We start from the raw sequence: 20,058 nt of genomic DNA, 5'->3' as shown, positions 1-20,058 counted from the left end.
CACACTCCTCCCCCGCCCGATTCAGGCCGGGGCGCCACCGGTCTGACTAACTACCCCTCCCATCTCTGAAGGGGAGACGCTGCCCTTCCGGCCGTTCTGTCAGCCGGTGGTCCACCCCACCTCCTGAGAACCTGGGGGAGAGACTAGGGGAGGCATGGGGAGAGGGAAAGGACGAGTGGAGACACACAGAGAGAGACAGAGAGAGGAAAGGGAGAGAAGAACTTGCTCGCCAGCTCCCTGACGCACTGTCGCCCGGTCCTCAACTGCTCCTCTGCCCTCTGGCGGATGCCAGCTCGCTCCTCCCCCAGCGGACGGCAGTGAGTCCTCCGGCCCCTGGCGGATGGAACTGCTCCTCCCTTTCTCAGAAGATGGCCGTGGTTCCTCCGGCTCTCGCCGGCTGGCAGCGACCCCTCCGTCCCCAGGCAGACGGCCACGGCTGCTCCCTTGGCGGATGGCAGCGGCAAGGACTCTGCGACAGCGCATCCCTCCTCCCTCCCGGGTTTCGGCACCACTGTAACAGTATAAGGATGGGCAAGGAGGAGGCGGGAACCTAACGTTTTAATGTCAAACTCAACTTAAAACAAGCGTAAACAAACACAGACACATATGCAATGTGGCCGCATGCGTCTCTCTCTCTCCCGAACAGGAAATCTCCGCAGCTATATTCCAACATCAAGTTGAAAGCCTTTCCAGAAGAGTGGAAAATGTTATAGCAGCAAAGAGTGGGATTAATTCCGATGGTTTTGAAATTGAATGTTCAACAAGCATATATGCATGTTTGTGTTCAGGTGTCCACAAACCTTTGGCCATATAGTTTATCACTGTTTTGAGCTGTAACATTCTTCAATATCAGTTTGGAGTCATAACATTCTAGAGTCTCACAGTTTTGAGCCATAACATTCTAGACTATAACAGTTTTGATCCGTAACATTCTAGAATATCTGTTTTGAGTTGTAAAATTCTAGAATATCAAAGTTTTCTAGAATATTCTAGAATAGTTGCTGCCTATGTATAGCATTCCAAATCGGTTACATTATAAGGTTCGATTTCAGTAAGGATGCTGCCATAGAAGGCATCTACCTATGAAGGCAGTTAACAGCAAGGCAGCTCAATAGGTTTTGAATAGAGCCAATTTTCTGTGGTGAATGTGTCAACTGTAGCAATAGAAAATATGCATATGCTTTTTTCGACGTGTTGTGCATTCTAATATGCTATTCTGCTCACTACAATTGTACAGAGCAGTTATCTAAGTTATCGTAGCCTTTCTGTCAGCTCGAACCAGTCTGGCCATTCTCCGTTGACCTCTCTCATCAACAAGGCTTTTCTGTCTGCAGAACTGCCGTTCACTGGATGTTTTTTGTTTTTGGCACCATTCTGAGTAAACTCTAGAGACTGTTATGCATGAAAATCCCAGGAGATCAGCAGTTACAGAAATACTCAAACCAGTGTGTCTGGCACCAACAATCATGCCACGGTCTAAATCACAAAAAATCTAGAGTTCTGGCAAACTAGCCACAAACTTGCCAAAAATGTGCCAAAAATTATTTTCACATGCATGCAAATGAGCTTGTGATTCACCAAAAATGTTTGCCAGAAATTTGCAGCTCTTCACTGATAGTGGTGAACCTGCAGCAAACCTTTGGCAACAATGGACAACTTGCTGTAAATTTGCTGCAAAGCTCATTTGCAAGTGAAAATGGATGGCACTCACTGAATTAAACAACCTAATGAGATCATGTGACAACAAGGTGAGGTCATGTGACAACAATGTAGCATAGTACTGTATGAAATGTTTATAGTTAAAATAAAAATACAGTACACAGTATACAGTATAATGCACATTTTCATTACATAGTAAGTTAGTATTACATTACTTAACATAGCTTAATAGACAGAATTACAGAAATGTATGTGAGAGTTTGTGAGTAGCTATAATACAGTACATTAAAAGATTTCAGGAATGTTCTATATGTTAAGTTAAGCTCTATCCACAGCATCTGTGGCATGCTATTGATTACCACAGAAAATTTGGTTGTCACTGCCTGAATTTTTCAGGTTTTAATTTAGTAAATAACTAAACTTTTTGTCACTGCATGCACACAGAAAAGTGACAAGTGTATTTAACTGCAGAGTATACCCGGCCATTGTGATGCCAGACACAGAGAGAACAATTTTACAAGGCAGGAGGAGAAAAAGCTGAGAACTAAGAGAAAGAAAGAGAAAGACAAAAGGGCATGAGGGAGAGGGAAAGGTTGCTGTGGTCTCTCTGTAGACAACCCTGACTTACAGTAGTGGCAAGCAAACAGCAGATGATTAGCAGTGTGCTCCAGCAGTGAGCAGACTACTGATGAAGCTCGTGGAACTGAAGGGGTCCACAACAGCAAGAGGAACAGTGGGAGGAGGGCAGAGGAGTAAGTGTCTGTCCATAGGAGGGCAGAGGAGTGTCTGTCCATATCTGTGTGTGTGTGTGTGTGTGTGTGTGTGTGTGTGTGTGTGTGCGTGCGTGCGTGCGTGTGTGTCCATGCATGCTTGCAGCAATCATGGTGAGTAGAAGGGTTGTCATGATTGCAAAATTTCAGTAGTTGATATCAATATTAGTGAAATTTCATGATACACAATACCAATTTCTATTTTACAGCAACATTTAACATTTAACTACTACTGTATCTTATTGAACACACTTTATATAATTATTATAATTAAATACTAATATAATGAAAAATTACACTAAATCAATGGTATGTAGCCTTCAAGGAGTTAAGTAAACAGTCAGTAATAAAGAACAGAGTAATAATTAAGAGCATTTTTCTCTTTTTCTTTGTCAATATTGCTGTTTGATAAATATTACCAATATAATAGACAGAGGCAGGTCTAGGCTAGGCTGCATTTACACTGCAATCCCTTAAGATATTACTGACTGTGTTTCATAAATACCTCGTCAAGACGGGTATTTTGTCAAAGAAATGCATTTGATCGTTAATGCGTGCAGGTGCATTACCGCAATTAATCCACTATATACATATATACAGTATAATAGGATAATTTTAATATAACTATTAATCATTGTATATTTTATTATTTGTATTTGGCTGCTGTTTGCTGCAATGTTTTTTTTTTTTTTTTTGCTAATTCATTTTTGATTAATTAATAAATCGTTCAATTACAAATGTTAATCTACTGACTGTCCCACTTACTGATTACAATCTTGGTTGTGTATTTTGCAATCAGTACTAGATTACATTTCAGAAGCAAACTACCCAACACTGCATGAGGCACAAACACTCTTCACAGAGCATGCACACACACAAACACACACAAGCGTTTGGAAGCAGCCACCTGTAGTCAGCATGTGGGTACCAAATTGAGTCGGCACTCAATTATTCCAGTATTGCAGAATGGTATTTTTTTATTTTAGTATTGACTAGTACCAGAGGTACTTGTACTTTTTACATCCTTGGTATAGAGTATCTTTTATATGTTTTTTTTTTGGGTATGTCTTAGTTTGTTGCCATTCTAGATGCAATATTTATTATGTTGACTTGACAAAGCCAACATTGTACAAACTTTGGATAAAGTTTTTTCGAAATCACTTACCCCTCAAGCTGCAGCCACCAAATTTAGTATCGTTTTTCAACCTTTTATGACTTAGTGTGCTGTATCTTTATTAACTGACCAAGCTCACACAGTTTTTCAGTAGCTGCGGCAATCAAAGTCCCAAAAAAATCCTATAGACTTACATTGACCGAATGTTCACCAAAAGGCATGGCTTACATTCTTTCGTGGAAAACAAGACAATGCAGAACTGTATCCTCAGTCACTTTAATTGCATATTTTTTCTATACAGTAAAAGTCAGAAGTGACTGAGGCTGTCAGTCCTGAACACTCTGCCTATCATCTTCTTTTCTTTCTTTTGAAGAGTAATTTAGGTTTGGAATAACATAAGAGTGCGTGATTGATGACAGAGGTTTAATTATTGTATTAGTTATCCCTTTAAATCAGTTACATAATCTTTGTTGAGACAAACCTTTGCTTGTGTGTATAGGTGGAGAAAGATGCCTTTCAAAAGACACGCAGGTGGATAATATATGCTGTTATTACATCATACGTTGTCATTTTTCTATCTTGTCCTTGCAAATGTCAAACGGACAAAATCTAAAGATAACAGATAAGAATAACTGTTCACTAGGCAATTGCGTCATGCAATACGCCTCATATTTGACCCCCTCAGCCCAGCATTGCTAGATACCAAATTATTAAATTTGAAATAAAATATTGCATTTATTTGGTTCCAGCTGCTTCTCGTATTTTTTTTATTTTATTTTTTTTTATTTTTTTGTCCTTCGGATAATTGACTGCAGCTGCCATCAGCAATTTTGACAAACACTGACAGGTATATGCCACTGTTCCATACTAATAGATAGTGACTGCAGCTAGAGAACATTCAGTGAAGCAATCTGATGTGGATACGCTGCGATTTTCAGGCAGTAATTAAAGTATCAATGCATTCTGGAACTGGTACTCTTTCAACATGGAACTCTTTCATAAAATGAAGGATCAACTGTTGAAACTTTCTATGAAGCATGTATATATAATGCATTATAAAGATTTTCTTAATGCATTCAAAGTAAAGCAATAAGACATGAGAGGCAACATGTGATTTTACATGCGCAAGGTGTGTTCTTACGAACAACACAAGGCTCAGATAACCAAATGATCTGAGAAATTTTTTGCAATTGTGTTCAGACACGTACGACCAAACCGGTGTGATCTGCATTCGTGCTGCTGTTTACCAGAAAAGAGGGACTGAAGCAGCTGTCATAATGAACCAGCTGCTCAAATAGTCTTTCCAACATCACAAAATCTTAATTTTTTTATGTTACAAACATTCAAAGAATCAAATAAAAGTTTAAAGCCGTTACCTTCGGAGCTAACTGTTTTGATGCAGCAATGCGGTCAGGGGCGTAGATTCCCCCTCAATAAACAAAACAAGCAAGTACAACATGAAGTGTACATTTGTTTTAATTACAGCATGCATTTAAGAACTCACACTGGGGGATCTGTCGGTAAAGGAGAAACTCTCGTGCGAAAAGGCAAGTGGCTCTATACACGTATCCCAACAGTTCCGAGGTGAAATGTCCACTGAGTGGACTTATAGTGACTTAAATTTTGTCCTAGACCAATAAGGTTTTCAAGGTTAATGCTCTTGCTAGTTTTAAATCAACAAAACCTACCTGCTTACCCTAAACCCTAAACCTTAAAGCTAAACCTAACCGATAGTGTCATAAAATGCAAATATGATCTGAAAAATGCAATTGCTGAAGCAACCACATTATTTTGAAGTGTATAATGACACTCATACTTTGACTCAAGCTTTTAAATGTAGCTGGTTATATATTCAAACGTAAAAATGTATCATGCAAGTCATGCACTACAGTTTAAGTGTATTTCAATATCATAAGATAAGATCTGTGTGAAAGACAATAAAAATCAATGTTGTAGTGCCTCTAGTGTTTATTTCACCAGGAAACTGGAAAACTGATTACAAATTTGCTGTTTGGGATTGTCAAAAATCCTGAAGGCAGGAATGCTGTGTGCTTGACTGACTGTAAGATTAACACACACACACACACACACACACATGCAGATACACACACACAGAGAAATGAATTAAGGTAACATCACTGAGTGAGCATTCATTACTAGGTTATTACAATTAGATTTTAGTGTGCACGTGTGCAAGCATTGTGTCTTGTACTTTCACAGTCTGTTGTGTGTTGGCATACCTTGCCAGTCTGTCTGAAAATAGATATGTCTCACCATCTGTTCCTTGACATGGATGAGTGTGTGCATGTGTCTTCTAGTATGTGTGTGTATGTGTATGTGTGTGTGTGTGTGTGTGTGTGTGTGTGTGTTGTGTTTGGGTGTTTTTTTTTGGGGGGGGGGGTGGTTTTTTTAGGTTACAAACTGGCAAATACAAGGGTATCATGCTATAAATTTGGTTTATGAGGACATTTCTAGTGTCCCCATCTCACATCATATAACAGCTAAATTAAAAACAAAAAAGTTAAACCAATATTATAAAATAAAAAGTTATTTAATCTTTAGTCTTTCTCATTTCTGATTGTATGAGCTACATTTAAAGCCGATAAACACACACCTGTGACCACACATCAACTGAATTTTTAATGCGTCAAGCTGCAAAGTTAGCCATACAAATATATCTACCACGGTTTAAACGGTATAGCAAGATGTTTACAGCTTTACACATTTCTACTGCCACATGTTATTTTACGTTTTTCTTTCCTGCACTCTCTTTTTCACAGTCTTAGATCACTTTGTAAGTACTCTCCCAAAAATCACTTTACTATTGTAATGACTGACATATTTCAGCTCTAAATTTCAGCTATGCTGTAGCTCAGCAGGTAGTGCATGGCATTTACAACTGTGAGGTCATGCCCAAAGTATCCGCCGAACAAATAAATGTAAATGTTAAATCTTATTGAATGAGCCATGTTAAAAGCTGTTCTAAAATAGCAATGTACTAAAAACAACTCAGAACACCTAATGCATGTTAGAATCGTCGTAACACGTGACGTATCGTGGCTTATTGCTTTATTTTAAATGAGGATATTTTGTGACTATGTCTGCTTGAGTCAATGCCACTTGTCACTTCCTGCCATTTAAGTAAAATGTACAAACGGCTCATCAATTCAATCTGCCCACACAGTGCTACTGACCTCTACTCTGTTGCTCTCATTCTCTCTTGCTCTCACCCCTCCTGCCTGGTCTTCAGATAAGCGTCCCCTTGACCAGGTTAATTTCCATTGAGAGGATTTTACACATATTTGGAAGCCCATGGCTGGAATCCTCAAACACGTTCACACTGAAGGGATCAGAATGGATTATATTTTATGAAATAACATAGTGTCATGACCTGCACCTCAGGATTTTAGATGTGCATTTACTTCTACTACTATGTTAAACAAATATTTCACCCTTAATTTACTCACACTCATGTTGTTCCATGATTTTCTTTCTTATGTTAAACACAAAAGGATAAATCTTGAGGGGTAAATTCTCTAAATATGTATTGCACCTGGAAAAAAGCGCTGTTTATTTGCCCACACTGTCTGTGATGGTTTAGCAGCCGATTCACTAAAGTTATTATGCAGACAAGGCAACCGTGCAAACACGGCAATAAAATCTGTTCTGAACACAGTTTGCGTGGTGCAATTCCAAATCTCACAGGCTGATTCTGAGTGCTATATAGTGGGGGATGCAGCAGACCACCACAATCTGGCACGATATCGCGGCACCTTCTCGTGGCCCCCTTCAGCTTATCGCGGCCCACTTTGGCAAATGGAAAAGTACTCCTGATGGCCAGTCCGCCTCTGGACACAACTAGTGAATTTGACCCTGAAGAATGTTCACCCTGCTCTTTTACATACAATGAAAGCAAACAGTGAAAAGCACCATAAAGTACCATAAAAGTAGCCCAAAACAATCAAATCGCATGTGCTTCTGCATATTCAAACTTGATGTTTAAACCAATGACATTTCAAGTTTCAATATGGGCAAGCGCAAATTAGATTTGATGCTCACTTGTTTTAACGGTGCATTCTGGGAATTGTCAGGGAGTGAACGTTTTAGTGCACAGGGATGACTTGGAGAATGGTATAAACCTAGAAAATGCCAACTCCCTGGCCATCATACATCAGATAAAACAGATATTTTTGCATCAGTTCAGAAGTGTTCACCTTTCTCTGTGGTGATATAGCATAGAGCATTACACAAGCAATCTCTGAGATACGGGTTCTGGTCCAGTGGAAACCAAGAAGTTATCGCGTTCTCATAAACAATGGTGAACATGATTCGGAGGTTGCATTTTAAATCTAAAATTAAATTTTTACTCCACTGACGGTAAGGTTTAGGCTTGGGGTTTGTATTAGGGAATAGTGTTAATAACACATGCATAAAAATACAACTCACGTTTTGCGCCACCCTGTGGGCATTTTACCTCAACAACACTTCCCACTTCAGCCACTTGGTCAGTGGTTTCGAATTTCAATGAATTTCAGCAAAACTTTCGACCTCCTGTTGCCGAATTCCGTCTCTCTGGTCTTATGATAAAGTGTCACGCTAAGAAACCCTTGCATGTCCGTGCAATGTACCACCCCCAATGAAATCAGCGGATATGCAGCGTTCTCTGGAGTAATTTAAACACTAATGTATATGTGCATTTAACATGAAGATCCCACAGCCTCTTGTGTTGGTTCTTTCATTATGACATAGACATTTCTTCAGGCCAAATCTCTTAAAGATTTAAACAGCATTTCTGACATGATAAATGATGCTAAAAATTTACAGATATTGCAGCATAAAGAATTCTGATGCTGAATCGCTGGCTGAAAATGGTACTCTATTTCTCTTCAAAACAAAAGCTTGACAGATTGGTAGCCCTTCATCTCACCCCCATCTCTGTCTTTCTTCATGCCTCTGAGCACCATCAATCCCTTTCTCAGTTCTTATTTCTTGCTCTTTCAATGTTTTCCTCATTCCCTTCTAAAACCTTTCCTTCTTGACACAAAGAAAAAAAAATGCTGCCATGGCTTGAAACTTTAAACAATCATTTTCTCTTTTTCAGTTACATTTATCACTTTTTTTGTTCTTCTTCAATATTTTCAACTGATCTCTCTGTTATTTGACCTTGCACAAGTCCTCCTATATGCATATTTCTCTTTTACCATACTGCCGTTCTCTATTAACACATTATTAGTAGGGCTGGCCATTCATCACATATTCACAATATTTAAGCAATTTGGCAATTCATCACATATTCACAATATTTTCACAATGATTTTTGCTGGCACAATGAAATCAAGAGGGTTCTAATGCACTTATTTGGTCATTAAGTTTCTTATAAGTGTCATTAGAGTAGTTTTGCAATCCTTTTTTGTCTATAATTTATATACTTTTTTATAATATAATTTTTATAATATAATTAACTGGACTAAACCACCCAGCCCTAATTATTAGTGATGTTTGCTGAGGCAACGATCTAGCAACCACTTAACAATCCCTAGCAACCACCAAGAAGTCCCTGGCAACTATTTATGCATTTATGCATTTGGCAGACGCTTTTATCCAAAGCAACTTACAGTGCATTCAAGATATACATTGTATCAGTTTGTGTGTTCCCTGGGAATCGAACCTGCTGTTGCTTTTTGAGCTACAAGAAATCATATAGCAATGCTTTGCCAACCACATAGCAACAACCATGCATTGTAGTGGCGGGTTTTGCATGGGCAAGCATTTTGACCTTGCTATTGCTCTCCAATTTGAATTTCCTCATTTCTCTCTTTTTCTATAAAGCCTCTCTCTATTCTCTCATAATTCATCAGTGTTCTCAATGACGAAGTGATGGTGATTTTACTTTTCACCATAAAAATGAGTTGTCCAAAGGAGGGTGACAGACGAGGTTGCTCAGAAGATAAAGAGATCAACAAAGAGGAGGATAAAGTGGGAGCAAAGTGAGGAGAGATTGGAAGAGAATAAAGGGAGGAAATTTGAGGTGTGCCGACGTGACCAAACATAAACGCATCCCAGATTCCCAATGTGACTGAACTGATCCAGAGACAGTTACATAATACAACACACACACACACACACACACACACACACACACACACTGATATATGTTAGCACTTAGCCTGAGATCTCTCTCTTTCTCAGATTCAAAGGCCCAGCTCTTGGATAATGAATTATAGGGGGAATGTACTGAACTGTATCAGACTGCTGTGTACTTCAGAGAACATCATATTTAATAGATTTGTATGGGAAGAAAGTTACTGGTGTGCGAGTTTACGCTAAAAATTCTGTTACCCTGAAAAGGTCTATTCACCAAAAATAACTGGACAGTAATAAGACTTTCCTGCTTCCACCCCGAATGCCTCACCTGGGAAATGGAACCATTTTGGTAACACATGCAACAGTTTGAATGAAGGTAGACTTTGGACTATGGGCACACTGTAATTAATTTTGGAACCACCCATTTAGAAAGGAAGGGGCCCATCTGACCACCATGAAAAGTGAACAACCACAGTGGCCCTTTCCTTATGAGACTGTTTTTGCTCATTTTACAAATCTTACTGTACGGCAATTAACTGTACAGTAACAAAACCCATTCTTTAATATACTGTCAGCCAGGTAAAGGTTTCACCAGAACAAAAGGAGCACACTACCTAAGATCCAACCACTGTGCCAATGTGATATTTGTTTCTTATGTCTGAAATGTTATTGGTGATGGGGAGAAATTCTCACCAAAAGTGAGTCAAATATGTGCTCCCTGACAGAACGTAATGCATAGAGCATATCTGTTTAATTGTACAACCCACTGAATAATGATGCCTAACCACAACTGAGTAGGAAGTGCAGAGAGACACATTTCATTTCAATTTATAAGCTAACTAATCACATCAAAGATTTTAAATTTTAAATAAAAAAAATAATCACGGACCCCTTCGGCATATCGCAGCGCCCTATTCTGCCAGTCGCGGCCCATTTGGCATAACGAGGCGGACAGTTTCAGCTTATTGCCGCCCGTTTGGCCCCGTTCGTCCCACTGGGAAAAGTCCCGGTTCTCCCTATGGCCATTCTGCCCCTGACAGTATGTATGGTGTACTATGCACTTATTTGCTGGCAAAATAGTACAGTCTTTTAGGTATGCATCCGAGTGGTATGAATAGTAGGCTTGGGATTAATGCCTTTTCACGCATTGATAATCGGAAGATTTTCCGGATGATTATCGAAATATATCAGTGTTTGTTTTATATAAATAGGGATGCTCATTGCACAATAGTCTTTATCTCTTCAGACATATTTTTCAAGACAGCTTTGGTAAACTGTGAGCGGCAGGGTTAATTAAAGGGGGTCGCACACCGGATGCATCTGGCGGGTGACATGGCACGTTCTAAAATTCAAAACAATTATTTATTTTCTACAAATGTACGCACACACCGCCAACGCTCAGCGTCAAAATTCTGAAATGCCACGGGGCACAGATCGCATATTTTTCTATTAATTTCAACACAAATAATTATCAAAGGACAAAGATTATTTACTCTAGTATAACTGGATGATATATTGTGTGTAAGCATCTTTCATAGAGCCTACACAATGTATTTTCAGTAATGTATTTTTGTCATTTGACAGCTTGAATGAAAGACCTATTCTTGGTTACATACAGAAAATTTGCATAAATAAACATCATGCAGTTATGCCAGTTTCACTAACCTGCATACTCATCAATGTCACTTTGTTAATTCTTTAAGATGTACAAAAACTTTTGTAACTTTGGACTGCCATCTACTCCGCTTCAGTTCGTCCGTGTGTGTGTGTGTGTGTGTGTGTGTGTGTGTGTGTGATTGTGACCGCTACCGGCTTCAGTAAATGGTATATCGCCCTCTTGTGGTCTCCCAATGCTATTACACCAGACTGTTAAACAGAGACCAGCTGAGTGAATTGGAAAGTGTGATAACTGGGCTACTAATATAAATGTCAGCTAATTCTAATATATCAATGCCTCTAAAATATATTGATAAAATAATGTGCCGATCAATAATCGATATATCGATATTTAATGACATCCCTAATTAATAGATTTCTGACATACTTAATTTGGGGGCATGGGCATCGTTTTGTGACCTGAATACAACAGACAAACAATAGCTGCAAAAATAATCTGCTCTCGTTTTGCTAAATAAGGACCATTTATGCACAAGGAACAATTATCTTGGTATACAGTACATAGCACTTACATTTGAAAAAAGCCGCCAACTCGTGATTCACCACTGTTCCTTTAAATCCAGTGTTTTGAACGTGATGTCGCCTCAGCTCCCGAGGGATTATGGGATCGTAAAGTGTCCAGTCAATCTGCACTTCAAAATCTTGTTGGAAATAGTAGGTCATCCGGGTATTTCTCGCTTACTGCTTCATGAATACTGTGGATTTGGAAATGTTCCATTAGAGTTTTTGGCATACTATATAGCAGGGAATGGTGAACGTGATTCGTAGGTTGCAGATTAAATTTTTACCACTGACTTTTCTTGGGTTAGGTTTTCGGCTAATAAAATATGCATTCCTGTTGACTGTAATATTTAATTTTCAACTGAAATACAACATGTTTTGGTGACACTATGGACATTTCACCCAAAAAGCTGGAGCTCACAAGTGGCCATATGTTCAACAACACTTTCAGCTTTGGCCACTGAGGGGCAGTGATTAGAATTTTGGTAACCACAGACCGATTTCAGCAGCACAACTTTTGACCTACTGTAGCCAAATTCACAGTGTGATCAGTCTGATTAGTCTGGGTGGACCTGTGCCACCCTGGCCCTTATGTGGCCTCACAACTGCTCACTATTATGTCTCAAACAAAAGTGAATATCTTTCAAAGATTGCCATGCAGGGGTGTAAAATAACTGAGTAAAAAAACTTAAGTATTATACTTAAGTATTATTTTTTGGGATAGTGGACTTCAGGAGAAGTCCCCCCCCCCCCATCCATCCTGCACTGTGGCAACAGTGGAGTCATTCAGGTTCCTGGGCTCTACCATCTCTCTGGACTTGAAGTGGGACACCCACATTGACTCCATTGTGAAGAAGGCTCAGCAGAGGCTGTACTTCCTTCGCCACTGGAGCTGCTGACTCAGTTCTACTCAGCCGTCATTGAGTCTGTCCTGTGTACATCTATAACTGTCTAGTTTGGTTCAGCCGCCAAATCAGACAGAAGGAAACTACAACAGACAGTCAGGACTGCTGAGAGGATTATGGGTGCCCCCCTGCCCACCCTCCAAGACCTGTAAGTCTCCAGAGTGAGAAAACGTGCAGGTAGAATCACTCTGGACCCCACACACCCTGCTCACTCCCTTTTTGAACTGTTGTCCTCTGGCCGGCACTAAAGAGCACTCAGCGTCAGGACATCCAGGCACAAGAACAGTTTTTCCCCTCAAGCCATTTTCCACATAAACAATTAAACTTCCGTCAGGACTTCCCCATAGTGCAATAATGTAAATAAATGTTATGTACATATGTAAATTCACTCATATTTAATTAAATTACTGTACATACCCCTACCTTGCACATATATTACCACTTGCACATGTACATACACCATTCTATGTTATATGTCCTATTATTTGTATGTCTATTTATACTCTTACCTTGTTTTATATTCTGTCTCACTTTAATGTTCTGTGTTGTTTCTCCTATCACCAAAAAAAAAAAAACAATCCTTGTGTACGTGAGAACACTTGGCAATAAAACTCATTCTGATTCTGATATGCAACACTCTATCAGTTGAGCTACCGCACAATTTGATCACACTTAGACAAGCTTGTAAATGTAGTTGGTTATGTAATGCAAATGTTAAAATTAGTCATGCGCTATAGTTTATATGTCATAAGATAGCATTGTGTGAGGAACAGAGCAAAAAGTTAGTGTTTATGAACTGATAATCTGCTGTTTTACTTGTGATTTGAGTGGAAGGGGATAAAAGTAATTGTTGTTTTAGTGCCTCTAGTGTTAATTCCACCAGGAAACTGCTGTGTTACGTACAACAGGCCACATAAAAATCATTTTGCAAAATGTAGTTATTGTAACATGATTCTTTGACCAGGTTGTGAATGCCACTGGGGGAGAAATGTGACAGTCGTCAGAGACAGTAAAAAGGTGACTTAACAAACTAATTGAATTTAACAACATCCTCTCTCACACAATCTCCTCTCTTGATTTCATTCTAGCTAGGAAAAAAGTTACTTTTTACTTTTTTATACTTAAGTACAGTTTAATGTGAATACTTTTTTACTTTCACTCAAGTATGTTTTTGGCTAGATAATTTCACTTAAGCATAATTTCTGAGTACTTTTTACACCACTATTGCCATGGTAGTTTCTGATAAAAAAAATTAAAAAAAAACCTGTGCACCCTGACTTTCACAAATTATGTTGGATAAATATCTTGTTAAATGTGAGATTTGTGTGAATTATGTGAAATTTGTGATATTGAATCTCTATGCTGGGACATCTCCTGGTTTTAGCCTGAAAAGAAAATTGGTTGAATATTGCACTTTTCTCTTAAAGGATAAAATATATATCAGACAGCTATTACACACAGCATCTGACTAATCATTGCTCTTGTCTCCATCTCTGCCTCACTCCGTCTGTCTGCTTGCACCACACTACTCATTCTTCCTTTCCCTGTCTTGCTCATTTCTCAGTACACTACTCTCACCTCTCATTTACTCTGTCTCTAAATGAAATATGAACAAGACTTTTGACAATAGGACTGGAAACAGCCATTAATACACAATTACCCAGAGATGTGTACAAACTGCAAGGTCAACCTGCCTCTATTTTTCTTCCAGTCTCTCTCACTTTCTCATCTATGTCAACTTTGCCTTTTAGTGCAGACCTAGAATGGCAGGTTTATCTCAACTACTGCACTCTCTCTATGATCATCGTAACGTCAGCACCTTAAACCCCTGAGATGTCTGTAGATAGCAGCGAGGAGCAGTGAGGGATGGCTGAAGGTTTAGCGATAAGATCTTTACGATATGTTACCAAGGAGGTCGGTCAGTTACCCTGCAAGTGGACAAAGCTGTTACATATAACACTCTTCCAGATTTTCAGAAAACAAGACAGTTCTGGGCCCAAAAACTGGCTCCGCACTGGCCCCTTATACCTGCTGGTCTCGAACCAAGAACCGCTAATGTCAGAGGCTAGTGAAGGAATAATGTCCTCCCAAGTTTTCAAAACAACTACTTAGTCTTGCTAGACTGAAGCAAAATAAAACTATATGATCCCATTATGATCAACAAAGATGACTATACTGGAAGCGGCCGATGCTGACTGATCTCACTGTGAATTCGTTAACACTGTGAATTTGGCAACAGCAGGTCAAAAGTTGTTCAACTGAAATCCTTAACGGACACGTGTGAGCTCCAGTTTTCAGGTGAAATGTCCACAGAGTGGCGCCAAAAGCGAGTTGTTTTTAGTTGTAAATGATGAAATAGAGTGAACCATTCCCTAACCCCAACCCTAAACCTAACCGTCAGTGGAGTAAAAATGTAATCCTAGAGAGAAAATGCAACCTCCTAACCATGCTAATCATCAGTAGCTCCACAGGAAAAGGTAAACACATTTGATTTAATGCAAAAATGTCTGATGAGAGATGCCACTTGTCAGTAATTTGGCAGAATAAGGGTCGATTTCAGGTTACTAGAATATTCGGTAGCAACATGTCAATTTTCTGTGTGATCATGTTGGCCAATGTGTTGCAGCAGGCATTCAGCTGATATATTTTCGTCATGCTCCATAGCTACTCTAGCCACTTTATTTTCCCCATCTATCTGAAATATATTACTATTTTATTTTTAAATATCATATGTGTGAATCAGGGTAAGAAATTAAAAAGGCCTGGGGGCAAAATACCATGAAAAGTGACAAAAATGCCCTAAATATTTAAAATGTAGGGGCAGAAAATGCCCCTGAAGTGAAGTTTTATGTTTATCTAATTTTTGATATATTTCATTGTATTCTGTTCTAGGCTTTATCTAAGCCTTAAAAAAAAAGTATGATGTGCTGTGTGTGTTTGTGGGCAGGTTATGTAGTCTCAAGTCAATGGCAATGCAGGTCGCTTCAGAGAGAGATCTGCAGATCTCCCAGCCGAGCACTGGATCCGCAAACACCACCACCATTTTGGTGGAAAAGGGGTAACAGAGCTCTCACTCTGGCCCTTTCATTAAATTGGCCTACAGCCATTAACTCTTAGGTGACTTTTCAGTCTGGATGCATCAAGCTCCAAATGCAAGCATCATCTGATCCTTCCCCGGCCATCAGTGATCATCGATGTGAGCTAAAAGCATTACAAACTCACAATGTCACTCCAATCTGAGAGGAAGTGATTGGCAGGCCTCCAAAAGCACCTGTACCACTGCTGCATCTCTCCGCACTCTCCCAGCTCCATCCAGAGGTGTCCTCTGGCAACCCCTCCACCATCCGCTTAGCGGCCGCCACTTGACCTTCTCGCTGTGTTTGTCTTATCACGCTGCTGCTACAACATCAGAACATGCCAGGAATGCCAATGACATTTAGATCCTATCCAGGAATCCGCAATATGTCAAAGCTCTTCTGCTATCAGCAGTCTGAGACAACTGTTGTTATCTTCCTTCAACTTCAAACAATGTGCATTTGGGTTGAGAGAGAGAGACAGCATGAAAGTGCTTATAAAAAGTAGATACTGGCCAATATCATAGTTTGCATGGCGAATAATAGCTTAGTGAGGCAGACGTGTGATCACATGCGAAGTAGTCTTGAGGAAGAGACAGGATGGCTTAAAGGGTGTGAAATTATCTGATGTGATTGAAATCTTGCCTCTGTCAAAGATTAACCTTTGTCGGTATCATATATAGGTTCTTATCACTGATCGCACACCAGCACTGCAAAACCACCGCTGGGTAGGTCTACGAGATTGTGAGAACACATGGGAACTGGCGAGTATCCTTGAGCTGTGAAGTTTGCTCTTCAACTGTCCTTACTGTCATTATGGTACACTACCATTCCAGTTCACTTAGTCAAAGGAAAAACGTTGTTTTCCCTGCCAAATAGCAGCATTTCTCTATTTGGATGTGTCTATTTTCCATTCAAATGCATTAGTGCCCAAATCTGTATTTTATGGAAACCAACTGAGAAAATGCTGCTCAGTTCAGATGATTGGGCTCAGCTTTTCTCCAACTGGTTATTCCCAAATCCGTCCTTACAAAATCTGCTTTTGTCTAGTACAGCATTAAATATCCTGCAGTACATTCAGTGTGAGAATCCCAAATGTATTCACATTAAGAAGTACTAAAGCTGATTATAGTCATGAAGCTAATAAAACTCTCAAACAAATTAGCACCCCTTACAAATATGGTAGTTTCCACCACAATACCAGTTACTACAGTTATTGTTGCTACAATAAAACTGTGGTAACTTGGTATTATCCAAAAGAAAAATAAATGACAGAAAGCTTCTTCCATTGTTTGATGGTGAACCCTATTCATTTATTATGATTTTACAATCAGGATTCCCACACTTTTTGTCCAATTAATTTCCATGACTTTTTTCATTACCTTTACAGATATTTAAAAAACATTATTTGAAATCCGAATCGCTAATTAATCGTTCAGACTTGCTTACAAATCAGACACCTCTATTGCTTGTTTTTGGCAAGTCTTACAGTATAAAAGCAAAATGTAGCTAGTGTAATTGAATATTAAGGAGAAGTGCATAACTATAAAAACTTTTTTACAATGTCCATGTCTTTTAGGATTTTATTAATTTCCATGACTTTCCGTACCTCATGTGTTTTCAAGGAATTTTATAATTCCTTTGCAATTGTCAAGTTTTCTATGACCGAGGGAACCCTGTACAGTACTAGGATCAATAACTGAAGTAACTATGGTGTTTAGTTACCTTGGTAATTAAATTTTTTTAATAAACCATGAATGAATACAGCGAACATGGCTAATGAATAGGAAAGACCAGGCCAGTTGTTACATGGGGAAATCTCTGTAAAACTATTAAGTTTTGAGTCAGAAGTTCAAATACACAATTGCTTGTTTTCTCTAGCAGTGCTTTTGTATGTTGGTTTCAAACACCTAGTTAATTATTATTATTATTATTATTTACAATATCATCATATTTTTGTAAAACTGTAGTTCATGCGTAAACAAGTGAACAAAACCATTATGGCAAGGGTAAAATAATGAAGGTAGATTTTAACCAAAAGTTTAAACTGTGTTCTAAGGACAAGGGTATTTTATATACATGCCAGGTCGCGTGTTTTGAAAGTTGTAACTTTATACAATTTATTATATACAATTTTGAAAACAATAGTGTAATATTATTTTTGCATGTTATTAAATGTTTGCTGTTTTCTGAACTGTTTTGTGTTTCTTTAATTTAAAAAAAAAATGCCAACTCACTCTGTAAGTGACAACATGCCCCACTATTGGGGCAAAATATCAATTCGGTTGTCAACTGCATCTTGTTCCTTGTAAATAACAGTGGAAATGTCCAATAGCTTACTTTTGAATCCAAGTCTTTAAGGTATGTGTCTATACAGAAACTGACTTGAAAATAAACCCACCCTGAGAAACATGAATTGGAGTAAAAAAGTCTGCTAGCCCAGGTCTACCAGATATATTTTTCACCCAAATATCAACAAATTCCATCACAAACCTCTCACAGACCACGTGTTGACTGTAACGGATACGATAACGGGGTTGTGCACGCGCGAGGGACAACCATCGATAAGTCAGCTGTTAAACTGCATACATACAAACACGCGCGCGCAGGCTCCACCTTGAGACGCGCTGGGAATTCTCAAGAAACAGGGCACGCGGAGCGGGAAGCACCGGCATGCGAGGGAAAACAGACCAATCAGAATAGCATCATGCCAAAAGCGAGTCTGTGTCCACAACAGAACAACCCAACAGTTCCCGACTGCGTGGAATACATTACATGAATATTATACATTTCCACAAAATCTCATCACATTCTCGAAATATTACCTCAATAGCCTACAGTATATCACAAATGTCTTGCAACAGGCACCAACACGGTTGTTTTATGACGGTTGTGTCATGATGTCTTTTACAATAAAATCAACACGTGCGTTCATAACAATTCACAATCTTAATCTAAGCAACAGGAGGGGGCAGAGGCCAACATATGGGCATCTCCCTTCGTCCTCATAATGACCCATCATCAGTTCCCTGCACGAAGTGGTCGTCGATAAGACGAACCGGTTCACTCAGTCAAGGGTACGAAAGCGAGCCGCATATCCTTCTGTTTCTAATAAACGCACGCGCAGACACCATATCATGACAATGAGATGAAGGATGATGACCTTGCGCGTGCATGGATGGCAACTCCCTCAAAGGCATGAGGGTAAATGCATTTACCCTCACATGGCAACACAACAGGTGCTATAAGGGGGGTAAAAAGGAGAGAGAGAGAGAAAGAGAGAGAGAGAGAGATTTGTGCAAATCTGTAAGAATGCATATATAGAGATCCGTTTGCACCTGTTTGCGCGTTTGACAGCTGGCATGTAACAGTTTACAGTGGAGGGCAAAAGCACCAAATCACCACTGGGTCATTAATGACATGTCTGGAAAGCGGTAACGGGTTCCGACAGACCGTCTGCTATTCAAGGGCGGGCGTTCTTCATGAAAACAAACGAGAGTAATCCAGCAAAGTACGATAATGGCACCTGGCTGCATTTATATCTCACCTTTCCCGTCCTCGTCCTCTCGATTCAGGTGCATGGCTGTTTGACTTCGCCACGCCAACAAACGCTGTTTCTTTTGACAAGTCCCCTCCAAGAAAAAGTCGAATCCAGAATATATTCTCGATCTTACAAAAGTCGAGTGAGCACTGAGCAGCGCGCGCTCTCTCTCTCTCTCTCTCTCTCTCTCTCTCTCTCTCTCTCTCTCTCTCTCTCTCCTTATGTCTTTCTTGCATTCAACTGTTTTTTCTTTCCCTCCCTCTTTCTCTGAGTCCCTTCATTCGATTGATCTTGGAGGATGGCAGAGAGGGTTTGACGGGAGGGATGCAGGCGAGGTTGGCGAGTTGTGCGTCCGTGTCACCACCAGCTGATGGCATCTCAGTTTATGTCTAGTTGAGCAGTTCTGTCTCTAACCTACTGCAATTTAACCACTTGTACCAAAGCCATCATCTTCTATTGCACCAGAACTTTATTTTTATTTAAATATATTTATTTATTTGCATTTAATATTATTCATATTACATGATAATTTGTAGTAATATTTTTCATTTTAATAAAACATAAAAGTATGTGCTTCTATGATATCATCTAGAGATGGGCAAAATGTAAGAATTAATGCATGACTTAGAATTTGAAAAGAATTGGCCACATCCACAGGATGCTACATTGGGATTTAAATTGGAACAACAGGAAGAGGAATTGACTATATTGTATTTGCAAAGAAATTCAAACA

At 39.3% G+C, this 20,058-nt stretch overlaps 1 protein-coding gene across 1 annotated transcript in view; it reads right to left on the bottom strand.

Annotated features, from left to right (window-relative positions):
* syt7b (synaptotagmin VIIb) overlaps positions 1–19,467 on the bottom strand; it is a 189,188-nt gene extending 169,721 nt beyond the window's left edge. Inside the window, exon 1 of the mRNA XM_051715768.1 lies at positions 19,332–19,467. Coding sequence (XP_051571728.1) covers positions 19,332–19,365 — 34 coding nt within the window. The 5' untranslated portion in view covers positions 19,366–19,467. The remainder of the gene's footprint in view (positions 1–19,331) is intronic.
* Between the last annotated feature and the right edge of the window lie 591 nt (positions 19,468–20,058).

Source organism: Myxocyprinus asiaticus, chromosome 2 (genome assembly GCF_019703515.2).
Source record: "Myxocyprinus asiaticus isolate MX2 ecotype Aquarium Trade chromosome 2, UBuf_Myxa_2, whole genome shotgun sequence".
NCBI classification, from domain to species: domain Eukaryota; kingdom Metazoa; phylum Chordata; class Actinopteri; order Cypriniformes; family Catostomidae; genus Myxocyprinus; species Myxocyprinus asiaticus.
The sequence above is the reverse complement of the archived record's forward strand: the minus strand, read 5'-3'. Positions and strand labels throughout refer to the sequence as shown.